This window comes from Colias philodice, chromosome 7, assembly GCF_061535455.1.
Source record: "Colias philodice isolate Cphi_HAF_F1 chromosome 7, ilColPhil1 Martin Lab GWU primary, whole genome shotgun sequence".
Taxonomy (NCBI): Eukaryota; Metazoa; Arthropoda; class Insecta; order Lepidoptera; family Pieridae; genus Colias; species Colias philodice.
In genome coordinates this window covers 5535144-5553114 of record NC_143092.1, presented here as the reverse complement: position 1 = coordinate 5553114, position 17971 = coordinate 5535144, and the positions used below count along the sequence as shown (strand labels likewise).

Genomic DNA, 17971 nt, shown 5'->3' with positions numbered 1-17971 from the left:
GACTTCGATTCCTTTGTTGGCTATGGAAGGTATCGATAAATTATTTGACTTCGACTCTTGTTTGACGTAAAATAATCGTGGTGTAGTAAACATGGCGGAAGAACTGAATGTTGATAGTCTAATTCACAGACTTTTAGAAGGTAAAAATTTCTTATAACATCAAATTTAAGATATTTCCATATACTTTATGTGTAGTGACATCGTGTGAATAAATTTATTTGGTTAAATGGTGTTTCTAGTTGCGTAATTGTGGTCGAGTGTATAGGTATAGTAACGTCTAACTCATAAATAAATCGATTATCCTCAATTCTTATCTGAATCTACTATAGATGTTAAGACTTAAAATTAAAGAGGAGTCTGGCATTGTTGATAATAGATATAATATTGTTATGTTCACGAATCAATTTTCTTAAGTGCTCTTGTATAATGTACCACGGATATCATAGCTTTTAATTATTTCATGGGCTTATTGTTGTGCTTTGTTCGCATTGTGTGTTACTTTACTTGTTAATTTCACTTTATCATGCTGCTTATTATGGGTTACATCAGTATTCAGGCTGCAACAAGAAACTGCAAGACGAAAAGGAAAATTGAAAGACATCTTTTCTGGAGAATGTATGGTTGAATCCAGACTTGTAAAGACAGTACTTTGCTAGATGTTTTCAGTTTTTATTATCCTTGTAAATGTGAAAATTTGTTTCGGAATTATTTGCGTCACTAAATCACTTTTATTTAACATCATATTATATTTTTGTTTCTTATATTGCATCCATGGAATCATAAAAATTTATTTGTTTTTTGTTGTTTCAAATGTTAAAATGTAACAAAATCGTACCTATGTAACATATCTAGTTACGAAAGTGTATTTGTTAACCAGTTGAATTACAAGTATTTTACCATTATATAAGATTGTAAATAATAAAGTATGCATGATATCAACTTCCTGTCTGCAAAGTACTTGTAAAAAAAAGGTTACTGCAGGTTTGACAAAAGTATAACATTAAATGATTGTTACTAAATGCCTAAAAAACCTAAATATTACTTCATCTTCATTTCAGTCATACTCTTTTTTTCTTTGTTGCTTCTGATTGTTAATTGCTAAGTATAATGTTTATTTTGTGTTATATTATTTCTTGTTGTAGTTCGAGGATGCCGCCCTGGGAAAACAGTGCAGATGTCAGAGTCGGAGGTGCGAGGACTATGCACTAAATCCAGAGAGATATTCCTGCAACAGCCCATACTTCTGGAATTGGAAGCACCACTCAAAATTTGTGGTAATTATACAACCTTTATTTAACTTATTCCTTAATTTGAAAAAAATTGTGTTTCATTTTTATTTACGTACCATAAAAACAATATACTTGAAATTGTTTGATATTTCAGTTTATCTTAATACATATATATAAATCTTGTGTCACAATGTTTGTCCTCAATGGACTCCTAAACCACTTAACCGATTATAATAAAATTCGCACACCATGTGCAATTCAATCCAACTTGAGAGATAGGAAAGTTTAAACATGTAGGTACCATGGTGAAGCCGGGGCGGACTGCTAGTATATTATAAGTTTTTTTTACTCTCATTATAAATAAGAATAAATAGGGTTTAATTACTTTAATTAATAGACATATTTATGATAATTAATAATTAATGAAATTGAACAGTATTTAATAAAATTATTCGAAATTGATATAGATACAAAAACAGAATCATAGCTATTTTTCATTTCAAACTTTTAAAGTATAGAATAGTAAAATATCTAAATTAACCCCAACTAAATGAAACTGGTTTATTGGAAATAGTGCAAAGTTTATATTTTCAATTAGATATCAAAGCAAATTCTCTCTGACATTATTACTAAAATCTTATTTAGTACTAGATGCGTTTCGCGATTTCACCCGCGTTGCTCCGTTCCTATTGGTCTTAGCGTAATGATATATAGCCTATTGCCTTCATTGATAAATAGGCTATCTAACACCGAATTTTTCAAATCGGACCAGTAGTTCGTGAGATTATCGCGATAACAAACTCTTCAGCTTTATCATATTAGTATAGATGAGATGTAAAACAGACAGAATTTATAGAAAGATCAACAGCCAGTGACTACATTTGACATTAAAAATAAAATAAATGTATATGTATGGAAAACCTTATAAGTTATACCACATAAGGTTTTCCATACATAATATTATACATTTATTTTATTCCTATATAGAATTTTTTCTTATCTGGAACTTATAAGATCTTCAATATACAAACTAGATTGTGTGTGAATTTAATGGTAAGTAGTTAGTGATAACTGATTATACTGCAACATTATTGTTCAATGAGTTCTTTTTGGTGCCTGTTAAATTATCTGAAATTTCGTCAAATTAATAAATTGTATATATTTTTCAATATTGCTTTATTTCATGCATGAGCAAAAATTATTTGTTAACTAGATTTCCGCCCGCGGCTTCGCCCGCGTTTGCAAAGGAAAACCCGCATAGTTCCCGTTCCCGTGGGATTTTTGGGATAAAAACTATCCTATGTGTTAACCCAAGTTACCCTCTATATGTGTGCTAAATTTCATTGTAATCGGTTCAGTAGTTTTTACGTGAAAGAGTAACAAACATCCATACATCCATACATCCTTACAAACTTTCGCTTTTATAATATATATTAGATATTAGATAGCAAGCATCAGTATTATTACAATAATTAAATAGGTATTGTTTATAGATAATGATTGTTAAACATATTTGTTTCAGGTGATATACATGGCCAGTACACCGATTTGTTGCGTCTTTTTGAGTATGGCGGCTTTCCGCCCGAAGCCAACTATCTATTTTTGGGAGATTACGTAGATCGCGGCAAGCAGTCTCTCGAAACCATATGCCTTTTGCTTGCTTATAAAATCAAGTATCCCGAGAATTTCTTCCTCCTGCGCGGGAATCATGAGTGCGCGAGCATAAATCGTATTTATGGTAACTATTTGTTTATTCTTTCGCCATCGGAGTTTATAACAGTTTAAGTATTGGATCGTGTATTTTCGACCTTGGTTATTTTCCAGCCATCTTTTTATACAAAATGTAATTTATTTACGTATGATTTTTTAATGTGCGAATGACAAGCGCAAAAAACTGATAACGAAAATAATTAACTTGTAGGTTTCTATGATGAGTGTAAACGCCGATATAACATCAAGCTGTGGAAGACCTTCACAGACTGCTTTAATTGCTTGCCAATCGCCGCTATCATTGATGAAAAAATATTTTGCTGTCATGGCGGTCTTTCGCCCGATCTACAGGGCATGGAGCAAATTAGACGGATAATGAGACCCACTGATGTCCCTGACACTGGTAAGGCTGTTGATTGTTTATTTCGCTTCGGTTATCTAAGGACAATAGAAAATACTATCCGTTTTGTAATTCCATTTTAAATAAAGACATGTATTTCATCTAAAAAATGTAATTATAATAAAAGTGGATAAATGCTTACAAAAAGATAGCTTACATTTCTACAATGTTAAAATTATGAACTATGCTTCGATATTATATATACAACTAGCTTTCCACCTGCGGCATCGCCCGCGCAGTCAAAGAATAACCCACATAGTTCCCGTTCCTGTGGGATTTCCGGGATAAAACCTATCCTATGTCCTTTCTCGGGTGTCAAAATATCTCTATACGAAATTTCATGCAAATTGGTTCAGTAGTTAAGGCGTGATTGAGTAACAGACAGACAGAGTTACTTTCGCATTTATAATATTAGTATGGATAAACAAAAAACAATAAACATATTTAAGGTTTACTCTGTGACCTCTTGTGGTCGGATCCTGACAAGGATGTGCAAGGCTGGGGCGAGAATGATCGTGGTGTATCATTCACATTTGGTCCCGATGTGGTCAGCAAGTTCCTCAATAGACACGACTTGGATCTCATTTGCAGAGCCCATCAGGTAATTAATAATTTACCCAAAGTTAATGTAACTTATTTCATTCTATAATATAAGTATTTACCTTAAGTAAAGTACGACATTGTAACTGAAGGTTTTTAAATAGTGAATTTGTATTAGGTATCTTCAATTTAAAGGTCCAATTTCGTATCAAAGTTAAAATGTAAATACCAAATACTAAAGTTGTACTATTTCGCATTTTTTGCATAGTCTACAATAATTGTGAATTGTTATTTCTTAGGTTGTTGAAGATGGCTATGAATTCTTTGCAAAGAGGCAGCTTGTAACACTCTTTTCTGCTCCCAATTATTGTGGTGAATTTGACAATGCTGGTGGAATGATGTCCGTTGACGAGACATTAATGTGCTCTTTCCAGGTATGATAATATATTATGTAATATGATAGTCTGTATGTAATATGAATCATGTAAAATAAAATATTAATATTGAAAATCAAGATGACTAATAGACTTTTAGAACAGGTGTTTCTATTTGTAATCAATGACATGCGTTACATTACGTTTCCGAATCTGTGGTAAATGTTAAAAATATGTAATGACGATTCAAAAGTGCTTCTAAAAGAAGTCTAATTGAATAAATAAATGTTTGAGTTGGAGTTTAAGTTCCAAAATGGGATGTAAATTTATCATAATGTGATATCTTGTCTATAATAATTGATACTAAGTTTCAATTAAACTTTTTGTTCAATAATACAATGTGAAATGCACAATATGTAGTGTTTAGAAGTCAAAAAAAGACGGGTTGCACTCCGGGAGTGCCGGCAGAAGTGAAAACTTGATTGTTAACGTTCAGCATGTTTGATATATTGGAATGGTATCCGTCTTAACGCATGGAATATAAGGGCTAAAAAAAAAAAAAACATCCGTCTTACGCTTTTTCGATCAGGCCACGTGTCCTGACGCGAGTTTAAGATTTTATACCCAACGCCGCTAAAGAAGTTTTCACTTCAACAATATATATTTTGTTGTACAGATATTGAAACCATCTGAGAAAAAGGCAAAGTATCAGTACAATGGCATCAACAGCGGGAGACCAGCCACACCCCAACGATCACCACCGAAAAAGAAATAACTGACGTTTGGGATCCAGTGTGCTGCACAGTGAGAAGGATGCTACAAATAATTTAATTTAATTGTATCATGTATTATATTACTACATTAGTGTAGTCATCGGACATAGCCGAGTATAATGTCATCTGTATAGTTAAATTATTTTTCAATAATTTGTGCCTTCTGTTTTGTTAGTGATATTAAATTTGAGGTTAGTTTACTCAGTTTTTGATTGACATTATACATTCGGCGATGCCTATTGATTGCAGCTTTTTCGATCCCTCATAACATGCAGCCTTATCCTTTTTTCTTATATTGACCCATTGTAGAAAATTTTATTGAAATGAAGTGGCAGGCTAAGATGCGGGCATTGGACATTTAGCGTCAGAACACTCTTTGTGTAGTTTTAGTGGATCGAAAAACCTATTTGAGTTTCTTATTCTGTAACTAATGTGCCTATAAATGTAAAGTATAATAGGTCTTAAGTAAAATTGGTTGATTACAAAACTTAAAATTATAAGTTTTGACGATAATGTTTTATGAAAACTGACTCGTCTCCTAAATTATTCTATTGTGTTTATTGTGATTGGTTTTGAGTAAAATTGTCCTGAGGAGAAGCTGGCCTAAGACATGATATTAACCTTCACCTGTAGCTAATAAGTGTTTATTTGTATTCTAGGACTCCATTGCAATTCACTACATTGTATGCTTAGGGAGTGAGCCCAAGTCCCCAGTGAATTTAATGTTATTTTGCATACAGTATTACTCTTATCATAAGTAGTTATATCAAAATTATTGGCAAATTGGCATGATCTCCCCAGAGGCTTTATCTTCGTGTCCTTAGATCATCTATCTATAAATGAATTGATATAATTTGTAATGACTGTAGAGAGCAGTGTAGTCCTCGCAACAATAGTGCAATTGCTATATTATTATATTTAAAATTATATGCAAATTTTGCATTGTACAATTTTATTTTTTAGCTATGTTAACATTGTCAAATAAATAATCATTAATAAATATTACTATTTAAAATGAGATGTTTATTTTTGTTTCATTTGTTTGCATTTACAGACACTGTATGTTTTCAAAAATACTTTATTTCTACATTTTCATACAAGATTTTCTTCTAAGCTTAGAGATATGAAAGCTTTATTATTTAGTATGTAGTTTAATAATAAATTTTAATGAGATTTCTAAAACTTTTGTGAAATATTATTTGCTTGTTTAACACTGCATAGGGCTTGCAATTTGCTTTTGGTAACACTTTGTATTACACTTAAGTCATTTGTTCACTATGTAACACTTGCAAAAATTGTTTTGATGTTTTATTGAGTTAAAGAATTCTTAGATATATAAATTTTTGTTATATGTTTCTCAGGTGTGTACAATTTTCTGAAATATAAATTTTATTCAATGTTGTAGTATTATATCAGTTATCCAAAAAATTCATTTTCCTTTTCTGACCAAACTTTGTTATCAATTGATATTGTATTTGGTGAAATAATTTCAATCAAGTTACTGTGTGTTTCAATGTTTTCCGCTATCTTATTTATAATTTCTTCATTTTTCTTTTCATACTTTTGTATATCCATTTGTAATGCTTTAAAATAACATCTTTTAGCAGTCAATTTTTTCTTTAGTTTGACAACTCTTAATTCATATTCTTTTGCTAAAGACTCAAGTGATGCCTTCTGCTTCCTTAAATTTGCAGCATCTTTAGCTCTCAATTGATCTTTAATATTCAAATGTTGTGGTCGCCTGTAAAAAAACTCAAGTTAGAAATAGGCAAACTAGACCATCAGAGTACAATATTAATATAATAATAAAATATTACCAGACAGGTTTATCAGGATTAATTTTAGAAAATTTATCCTTTTGTTGCTCGAGTATTTCTAATTTCTGTGACATATTTTCAAAGTCCCACATTGATCCAAGTTCTTGTACCATTTCATCTAATATGTATTGTTTTAAATAATTGAACATAGGGACCCATTTAAGTCGTTTTAATTTTGCATTGGGAACAGTTTCAAGAAAATCTTCATTCCTAAAATCAATGGTTAAAATTAGGTATTCAATAAATGAGCAGAGTTGTTATCTATTCAACATCCACTAAAATCATATATTTTGTATTAAGCACCAACAATATTAAAATTAATATGAGTATCTGTCATGTTACATTCTAAAATAAAATTTAATAATATGAGATTGGTAAATCAAACTTTAATGAATCACCATTTAAGCCATTATTGGCTTAATAAATGATTCCAACATTTTTTTTTTAATTGGGAATATACTCATTTAAGTCTTACACACAATTTACTCATTTATTTAATTAAAATATGTAGTTATAAAAATACGTACCGTACAAGGTTTGCGATATTATTCAATTCGTTCAATATAGTCATGTTATCAAATGTGATATTGTTTGAGTCCATATTCACATTATCACAAATTTTATCCTCCATTGTATGAAATTAGTAAATTGAACAAGTTCCTGTTCTATATAATCATTTAATATTTTAGAATAACTGTAATAACTTGAGTATTATGAACACGATACATATAACGATATTTTGTTTTCAAATTTTTAAGCGTCTTATAGCTGTATGCTGACATATGTCATACGTCATATGACTGTCAACAGACTACAACGCACAGACTATATTATGATTTATAGTAATGGACATCGACACGGGGTTTTTTGACAATTTATTTTGGTATCTAAATTCTTCTATACTGGATTATTTTTCATTAGGATTAATTATTATTAATACCGTTCGATTTATTTAATCAAATTACCGACCGAAGAAAAAATCGCCACCGAATTTATTTAAAATCCCTACTGTTAGTATAGTATTATGTTATGTTCTAATATCAATAAGAAGTTTGTTATTGAACAGACTACTCGTTAATTGAGTCTCTGAAAAATATGAGCGTTATCCCATTGGATTCGGTATGCGATTCTGAGAAAGACGCAGATAGAAAAATAAAAATTTCTAGCAACAGCGCCGTATAACCCGCGCAGATAGAGAATAGATCTGAAGATGGCGACGTGTACTTATGGTAACAAACAATATAACAACCAAACTCAACAAAAACAACAATATCAATTAAAACAACTACAACTCGGAGTGCGTCAAGTACCTAGCTTGGAAAACAGAATCCCGCCTGATTATTTTTTTCTGCAGCGCGTACTTCACAGTTCACTGTGTGAGTATAGACAGCGATAGAGATCGAGCGAGAACGCATACGAGCGGAGGCCATCTTCAGATCTATTCTCTATCTGCGCAGATTATACCTATGGACAATTTTCAAACATCTGCTATCTCCGAAATTATAATTTCTTGAGCTCGTTTAATATATTTTTCTACAGACACACTTTCAATAGACTATGGATTAATATATAAGATACTACACAGATTTTGACAAAATTGAGTATATATTGTGTATACCTAAGTTCATTTATACAGGGTGTCCCACTGTTGGTATACTAAGCTCAAAGGAGGTTATAGTTTTGCATACGCTGAGTGCTATGCAGCTATATGTACACCCATAACAAGCAACCCGCCCAGCTTTGCTACCAGGTACCAGCACGTGACTTATCGTTTAAGATTATGTTTTCATAGACAAAATGTTCACATTAGCGAAGCGTTATAATATGCCGACCGCCTCCTCGGTACAGTGGCTGACGCGTGAGCGTAACACCGAGGGCTCCTGGGTTCGATTCCCGGTGGTGACGAAGAAAAAAAAAATGTCTCGGTCTGGCAGGACACAGAAGGCTGATCACCTACTTGTACCTAAAGAAAATCGATCAGTGAAACAGATGTATAATGCATCTGCCCCTTACCCTACTTGGGGACATGGGACTTCACTTTATATGCCGGCTGCGAGAAGCTAGATAAGAAAACATGGATTTTCAGGAAAAGTTTAGCAAAATTTTTTTGATGTAATTTTGTTGTTTAAGTAGGTATTTTTACGTGATCAGTGTATGCTACAAGTCCCTTCGCGCTTAGTATACCAATAGTGGGATACCCTGTGTAACTGCATTATAATCTAACATCGTTTAATGTAGGTACCGATTAAGTATGTACTTATAGATATTTTCTGCTTTTAAGCGGTCTATTATTTGTTACTTACTAGCTGCGCCCCGCGGCTCCCCTCTTGTTGGTCTTAGCGTGATAATATTATATTATAGCCTATATAAGCCTTCCTCGATACATGGGCTATCCAGTGCCGTCTTTAGGATCAACGAGGCTATGGGCCAAGGTACTGGCTGGGGCCTATGTAAGGGATGGAAAATCCTTAAATTTTAGCTTTATCATTTTTCAGTTTACAATAACGCAATAGGCTAAATCGTAACCCCGTCTCTTAAGGTTGATGTTCCGACCGTCCCTCCATACATTTTTGATTACCTCTAAACACTTAACACAGACACTATTTCTTTAAAACTAATCATTTTATCACTTCTCTATAATGAAATGTGTGCGCGTTCGACCTTTTTAATCAATAATTTACAATATTTACTTAGAAAAACAACAGTAAAATACCGGAAAAATTTGACACTTCTACAGTAGTGTGCGTGACTTTTGCCAAGCGAAACACGACATAAAGCACGACATCTAGCGCATAGACTATATACTTATTACAGATCTAGCGCGTCAATGTCTAAACGAAAGGCGATGTTTAGACATTGACGCGCTAGATGTCGTGCATTCGCGTTCGTTATCTTATGCATAATGAGCATAATTCTAATAAATCAAAGTTCTGTGTAAAAATTGAGTAATTTCATTTCCAATCGTTCAAAGAAAATAACAATAAAATAAAATAAAACTAATGACCTTAGAAACTATGTTTTTTTTATTTATTACTCATTATTGTTCGTCCGTCGTAGGTCTGTAAACTGTATTGTACACTGAAGGTAAATGGTACTGTAGGTACTTTAGTTCGGCGTCGTCGCTCGTCGGCTTGATATAAAATTACATTCTTGATTTCATTGACACGCGCTATGATTTGCGCGCGGAATTTCTTGTGTTGTGAATTTATTTTTGTATGCTATGCATTTTAATTGATTCAAATTGCAATGTTTCTCTAGTATGCATTTGAGACTATATTGTAAATTGTAATAATTGATCGTGGGTATAGTAATTAATTATTCTAATAACGCAATTAGTAATATATGTATTTTCGGTGGGATTCAAAACAAAAAATTGGCCCGTGATTTTTATGAAATTTCACCACATTGCAAATCACATCAATCATAGTTCATACACATGTATGACGAAAGTGATTAGTATTGTGGCTAACATTGACTCATCAGTTCATCACTGAAACCAGTGATAAATCAGTACCTATATCATATTGTGTTTGAATATTTTTAAACAATGATATAAGTATACAATTATTATAAATCGGTAAACTATCAAAGTAACCACAAACTTGCAAACATTGGTAAAATGTCCAGTAGTTTATGAGCCTATTCATTACAATCAAACAAACAAACAAAGTTTTCCTCTTTATAATATTAGTGTAGACAAACACTATGAATACGATCACGAATGCAAATTCGGGGATTTTCTAATTATTGCTAAATAATAATTGAATTCGTTTTGAAATACTCTATAATTTTTAGTGTATAAATAGACATTTATAATGTGGTGCTCATTTTTTTTGTACTGCTAACGCTATTGTAGGTACCTATTTTCGTTGTTTTATTTCAAGTGAACACGGCCATACAATTTTGTCACGAGCCGCCTATGATTGTAGGTACTTTTGTTAGGCTCCTTCGTCGTCCGCGTCGGCTCGAAAGTTCTTGATTTCATTGTCACGCGCTATGATTTGCGCGCGGATTTTCTTGTGTTGTGAATTTATTTTTGTATTATTATTATTTTTTATTTATTTTTTTTATTTTATTGATTCAAATAAAATATTTCACTAGTATGCATTTGAGACTATATTGTATTATGTATAATTTATCGTAGGTATAGTTATTCTTATAACGCAGTTATATTTTCGGTGGGACAATTTGACCCGTGATTTTTCTGAAATATCACCACGTTGCAAATCACATCAATCATACACACGTATGACGAAAGTATAGTGGCTATAATTGACTCATCAGTTCATCACTGAAACCAGTGATAAATCAGTACATATATCATATTTTATTGTGTTTGAATATTTTTTAAACAACGATATAGGTATACAATATTATTATAAATCGGTAAACTACCAAAGTACTTCCGAATTTTCAGACAGACAAACAAGTAGTTTGAACACGCAGTTTTCTTATACTAGTAGCAAAAATCAAAACCATAATATTATGTTTCCCTACTATATTTTACTAAAAGTCGAGTGCGTCGAAATCGTAAATAATAATATGTTTTTCACCTTCCTGGTTATTTTCCCATAGTAAATAGTGTTTTAGGTTTGTTGTTGTAGGTAGGAATAATAATAATTATTCTTACATGTTGGTTATGAAATGTATATTGAAATAATTTACTTTTACAAATCATTAGTGATATAAGTTTTGAGTGAAAATGCTTGGATCAGCAGGTACTTCAAATACATGTTTTGATAAAAAAAACAATAGTGTAATAAAATAAAACTGCGTTTTATTGTAATCAATGTTGACAATTTTAAATTCCAAAATTATTGATCAATAAAATAGTTTACACCAACAAATATAACTTTTATTTTTATAACAATCGTTCATAATATAAACCGTAGCAGGTGGCGTTTTGAAGTTCTGTCTACTCATACAGAAAAATGGAAAACTTGTTTTTTTTGTAAACAATTTATTACTCATGTTGTTTGGCAACTCGAAGCGTGGTCGTCCGTCGTAGGTACTTTTGTTCGGCGTCGCGTCGTCGTCCGCGTCGGCTTGATATAAAACATTCTTGATTTCATTGACACGCGCTATGATTTGCGCGCGGAATTTCTTGTGTTGTGAATTTATTTTTGTATGCTATGCATTTTAATTGAATCAAATTGCAATATTTCTCTAGTATGCATTTGAGACTATATTGTAATAATTGATCGTGGGTAGGTATAGTAATTAATTATTCTAATAACGCAATTATATTTTCGGTGGGATTCAAAACAAAAAATTGGCCCGTGATTTTTATGAAATTTCACCACATTGCAAATTATATATTATACAATTACAATTACAATTATTATAAATCGGTAAACTATCAAAGTAATTACAAACTTGCAAAATATGCTTTTCCGAATTTTCAGACAGACACACAATTTTATTAGTTTGTTTTAGCAAAGTAGGTACCTATACCTATACGCTTACGTCGCGCGTCGCGTCGTCGAAAACGGTGCGCCCAGAAACAAACATACCTAATTCAGTTACAATCCTTTTTTTGTTCCGTAATTTATTGTATTTATTCTAATACGATTTTTTTTATTCGTCGGCCAGTTCTACTAGGTATAAAAAGATAAAATTGAAATATAATTATTGTAGCGACTAGCGACAGCCATAGGTATTATGTTACTATGTTTTCGTAAATATGTTTTTCACCTTCCTGGTTATTTTCACATAATCTTATCTTCTTATATATAAAAATGAATCGCAAAATGTGTTGGTAAGCGCATAACTCGAGAACGGCTGAACCGATTTCGATCATTCTTTTTTTATTATATTCCTTGAAGTACGAGGATGGTTTTTATGTAGAGAAAACGTAAATATTATGTACCACGGGCGAAGCCGGGGCGGACCGCTAGTATATATATATAAATGAATCGCAAAATGTGTTGGTAAGCGCATAACTCGAGAACGGCTGAACCGATTTCGATAATTCTTTTTTTATTATATTCCTTGAAGTACGAGGATGGTTCTTATGTAGAGAAAACGTAAACATGTACCACGGGCGAAGCCGGGGCGGACCGCTAGTCTTATATATAAAAATGAATCGCAAAATGTGTTGGTAAGCGCATAACTCGAGAACGGCTGAACCGATTTCGATAATTCTTATTATCGAAATCGGTTATTCTTATAGCTAGAGAGCTAGTTAGTTTAGTTTTAGTGCAGTGGCAGTGTAAATGTTGTTGTTGAGGTTATGTAAATTTAACACTTTAGTTAACTACCAAGATATAAAGAAATGAGGATAGGACACAATAACTATTGGTTGAGGTATTTATAAACTCATAATATACTTTTAAAAAAATCACGTTTTAATAAATTTCTAGAATTAAATTAGAACAGCTGATTCAAAATAGCCTAAAAAATCTTAATAATAATAATTACGCTTCACAGCAAGAAGAAATGTACCATATGTACCCGCACAAAGTCGATATTGTGTTGCCTACCGTTCGACTCAATGGCTAGGGTTGTAACTACCTTTAATAATTATTACCAAACTAATAAACCGAGTGATGCGAAATAACCATAATTCTTTTAGAGTTTGATAAAATGATCAGGCAGGTATTTTCTTTAATCCTCTGAATTCTCGGTTACTAAATTGTATCGTTGAAATTATTCTTAATCGCGTAAATTTAATAAATAATCATATGGAAAACACTTTTCATTTGTTTTTTTACTTTCACGCCCAACTACTATACAATAATTACGTTGTTTCGGTATTTTGACGAGAAAACGCAGGAAACATCCGTTGTATCATTTTAGATAGATTGTATATTTTGTATCTGTAGAATTGAAATCAAAGCTATGTATATGTTGTCTCCATTCTTTTCTTATCGGATTGTTGATCCCAATGCGAATGCGTCACTTAAATTTTATAAAAGACAATTAAGAACATCAAAAATAAAGTGATACGTAAATATTTCACAGTGCAATATATTATGTAATTAATAATAATTATATATTTATGAAAAAATAATTACATCAGATTTAATAATAGCAATTGTTTTGAATGTACATAATATGAATAAATGATTACATCATAATAGTAATAATCACAATTGTTTTATTTCCCATTTGTTGCAACCCTAGCATATTTTCATGTAGCAGCAGAAGTACCTACACTGGCGGCGCGGCCGCGGCATCGTGCGACATCAAAGGCATTGCCTTACTAGGTAAGTTTATAATGACTCATTTCTTTTATTATATAATTTACGTTTTACTTTTACAGAATCCGATTCAATGGATTATGAAGACGAGTCACACAACGCCATACGATAGTGATGATGAATGAACATTTCAATAAATGCATGCGTGTTTTTTTATGTTGTTTTGTAATTATTGTTAATTGTTTCTTAAATAAAGAAATAAACTAAATATTTAAATGATGATTTGTTATTTGCAACACAACTTTATATTTGAGATTCTTTACAAATGTATATTTAGTTTTGTATCATCAAATTTATAAATTTTATTCCATAGTTTTCAAAATTAAATGTAAATGACCATAAAAACATTAATAAAGTAAATCATTGATGTAAGGTCAGGGAACGTAATACATATATACATCTGACCATGTAGAAGCTAAGTCTTGTTGACTGCTGAAGTCTGTAAAGTTTTGTTGTCTGCTGAAGTCTGTACGCAATGAAAATGTCTGCCGTTTCGAAAATAAGTTTTTAAGACCCTAATAAATAAAATATTTGAATGGCAGATCTGGTCAAATACTTTCAAAATTGTATTTTTTTCAGCACTTTCATAAGTGTCTGCCAGAATGTTATCCGCGTGATAATGGTCTGCCATTGTTATTTTCCGATAGTAATAATAATCTATTTTCAAATATCAAAATGGCAGACGTGGTCAAATGGTTTCAAAGTTCGCCAAAAATTTCCACCTGTCTTACCTAAGCGCGCGCCCCGTCCACCACTCTGGGCTTAGTGACTCCTCATCTCATGTATAGTAGGTATAGGGGAATCAACACACAAAAATCCAGGTCTGGTCAAATACATACAGGTAGCTTTGCGCTAGCTCTCTAGCTATTACTTCTTATGGAGAGAAAACGTAAACATGTACCACGGGCGAAGCCGGGGCGGACCGCTAGTAAATAATAAAATAATAAATAGTGTATTAGATTTGTTATTGTATAATATCTTGTATACCTACGAATAATTATTCTTACGTCTTGTTGGGAAATGTTCAAATACCTACCTATTGAAATAATTTACTGTTACAAATCATTAGTGTTATTAGTTTTGAGTGAATAGGCATGGATCAGAAATTCAGAATATAATATGCTACTAACTACTCAAATACATACATGTTTACACAACAAACACCACTGACCTCTATAACTATAAGTTATAGAGGTCAGTGACCGTCAGTGACAAACACTATGGATACCTACGCTCGCGAATGCAAATTCGGTGATTTACTAATTATTGATACCTAGTCATTGAATTCGTTTTGAAATAGCCTGTACTTTGTAATTTTTAGTGTTATAGACATTTATAAAATGTGGTGCTCATTTTTTTGTAATAAATCATCCCGAACGCTATTGTATTTTCGTTGTTTTATTTCAAGTGAACACCTATACAATTTTGTCACGAGCCGCCTCTGGCCTCTGGGTGAAATAAACAAGTCAAATGATTTTTGTTCTAATTGTATTTTGGTAGTAGTTTGTTTAGAATTTACATTACCATTGTTTAATTTTTATTTTGTATTTGCAGTAAAATAAAAAGATGAAAAACTTCATTAGGTATATTGTACGACACCTCACTCTGAATCGCGCTAGCGAAATTTTTTCGTTATAGAGCACATATACAACTTTCGGACAATCTTCATTGAGGCCGGCCGGCAAATCGAGTATGTCGAGAAACTTCACTTATTCGATGGAGGTATTCTACCTTCCTTCCTCCACAGTTGTGGGACCCCGACGTGCATTGAACACGCAGCTTTCTGATACTAGTAGCTAATATCAAAACCACAGATATGTCTGTGATCAAAACCATAATAATATTTTTACCTATTATTTTACTAAAAGTCGAGTGCATCGAAATCGTAAATATGTTTTTCACCTTCCTGGTTTTTTTTCCATAGTAAATAGTGTTTTTGATTTGTTGTTGTATGAATAATTATTCTTACTTGTTGGTTATGAAATGTATTTTGAAATAATTTACTTTTACAAATCATTAGTGATATTAGTTTTGAGTGAAAATGCTTGGATCAGCATAATATCATATTTGCTACTTCAAATACATGTTTTGATAAAAAAAAAACAATAGTGTAATGTAGGTAATAAAATAAAACTGCGTTTTATTGTAGGTAATCAATTTTGACATTATTTATTTCCCAAAATTACAATAAAATAGTTTACGCCAACAAATATAACTTTTATTTTTATAACAATCCTACTTCCTACTAATGCGAAAGTTCATACATGTTTCAAAAGAAAAACTTTTACTTTTACTATTATTTCAATTTATCCGGTTTAATTAAGACTTAATATTGATACATATGATCATTATAAATACAAATAGGAATTAACAATATAACGAATACGTGGCACAACTAAAATTTTACCGATACCACCCGTGGTCATTCTCCTTTGTGGGTCATTTGTAACAGGATGGCGGTTCTACAGCGAAACAAGAAAAATGATGGTCAGAACGCTGATACCGGATACCTTAAGATACTGTAATATAAAATATTACTAGATTAGATAAAATATTATAGGTAGTATCTTCACCGTGTGTGACGCGCTTTACATTCACGCCATCTAGAGTTAAATCTTTATCATTTTTGTATACGTCTGTGTGTGTAAACGACCCTGTATGCAATGACAGATGTTAAAACGCATAATTTTACCGAATTGGGTGGATTTTAAGGCAATGATATAACATATTTCAATAAAATATAATATTCAGTAACCGCCATGACTATTCCTAGGTTTGATGACTATTCCAATTACGCAAAAACTCAAATAAACTAGAAATGTAGAATTCAGCGCCATCTAGCGGGATATTGGCTGGGAACAGATCGTTGCAATCACCTTAACACCCCACATATGAGAGTTCAATAAATAAATTTTTTGAATCTAAAAAACTAATACCCCACCAATTCTAATTTAAATAAAATTGAATGAAAACCATATATTATAATCTATACAAAGAACAATACTTATATTTAATACTTATAAAATTTGATATAACATATTTGATTATTTGATATAACAATACTTATAAAATTTGTTGTTGTATATCGAAAATTTTCAGAATTGTGGGGCCCCTGCCTACCTCGGGGCCCCGGGCCAGGGCCCTGCGGGCCCTGCCTTAAAGACGGCACTGGGGCTATCTCACACCCAAATATTTTTTTTTAAATTGGACCAGTAGTTCCTGGGATTAGCGCAAACAAACAAACAAACTCTTCAGCTTTATAATATCAAAATATTAAGAAAAGATAAAATATAGTAAAGGATATATACAGGGTGTCCCACTTTCGGTATACTAAGCGCAAAGGGACTTGTAGTTTTGCATACGCTGAGTACGTAAAAAATAATTATAAAATTCCAGACGCATTTTTTAAAAAAATAGAGGAATTCTTAAAATTCCATGTGTACACCCCCAACAAGCAAACCGCCCAACTTTGCCACCCGCATGTGAGCTATCGTTTAAGATTATGTTTTCATAGACAAAATACTCACATTAGCGGAGCGGTATATGCCGGCTGCGCGAAGCTAGAGACGAATACATGGATTTTAAGGAAAAATTTAGCAAAAAATTTTTCGCGTAATTTTGTTATTTAAGTATTTTTTATGTGATCAGTGTATGCAAAACTACAAGTCCCTTCGCGCTTAGTATACCGAAAGCGGGACACCCTGTATAATACAATGGAAGTTGTTTGAGGAGGCCTATGCCAAAAGACACGGTAACGGGTAAACTGACGAAAAGACAACTATACTATTATTTCGTATTAAGATTCTTTTAGTTCACGAAAAATGGGATAAATAGTATCTATCTTGTATCTATCTACTATAATTGTTATAATATGTTATACAAAGTAAATGACAAATTGCCAAGATTAAATAAAAGACCAATAAATT

The 17971-nt window shown here is 32.0% G+C and overlaps 2 protein-coding genes across 2 annotated transcripts; one reads left to right on the top strand and one right to left on the bottom strand.

Annotated features, from left to right (window-relative positions):
• LOC149487070 (serine/threonine-protein phosphatase PP1-beta catalytic subunit) lies at positions 1-6044 on the top strand. Its single transcript, XM_089697287.1, has 7 exons — positions 1-140; positions 1143-1274; positions 2752-2967; positions 3151-3342; positions 3789-3940; positions 4179-4313; positions 4930-6044. Exons 1-7 carry the CDS (start codon positions 92-94, stop codon positions 5026-5028), a joined length of 975 nt encoding a protein of 324 aa, XP_089553413.1. The 5' UTR covers positions 1-91; the 3' UTR covers positions 5029-6044.
• A 378-nt stretch (positions 6045-6422) lies between these two features.
• LOC149487069 (uncharacterized) lies at positions 6423-7635 on the bottom strand. The gene is made up of 3 exons (XM_089697288.1): positions 7371-7635; positions 6844-7053; positions 6423-6767 (listed from the first exon to the last, which is right to left on the bottom strand). The coding sequence occupies exons 1-3, from the start codon at positions 7472-7474 to the stop codon at positions 6443-6445; spliced, it is 639 nt and encodes a 212-aa protein (XP_089553414.1). The 5' UTR covers positions 7475-7635; the 3' UTR covers positions 6423-6442.
• Between the last annotated feature and the right edge of the window lie 10336 nt (positions 7636-17971).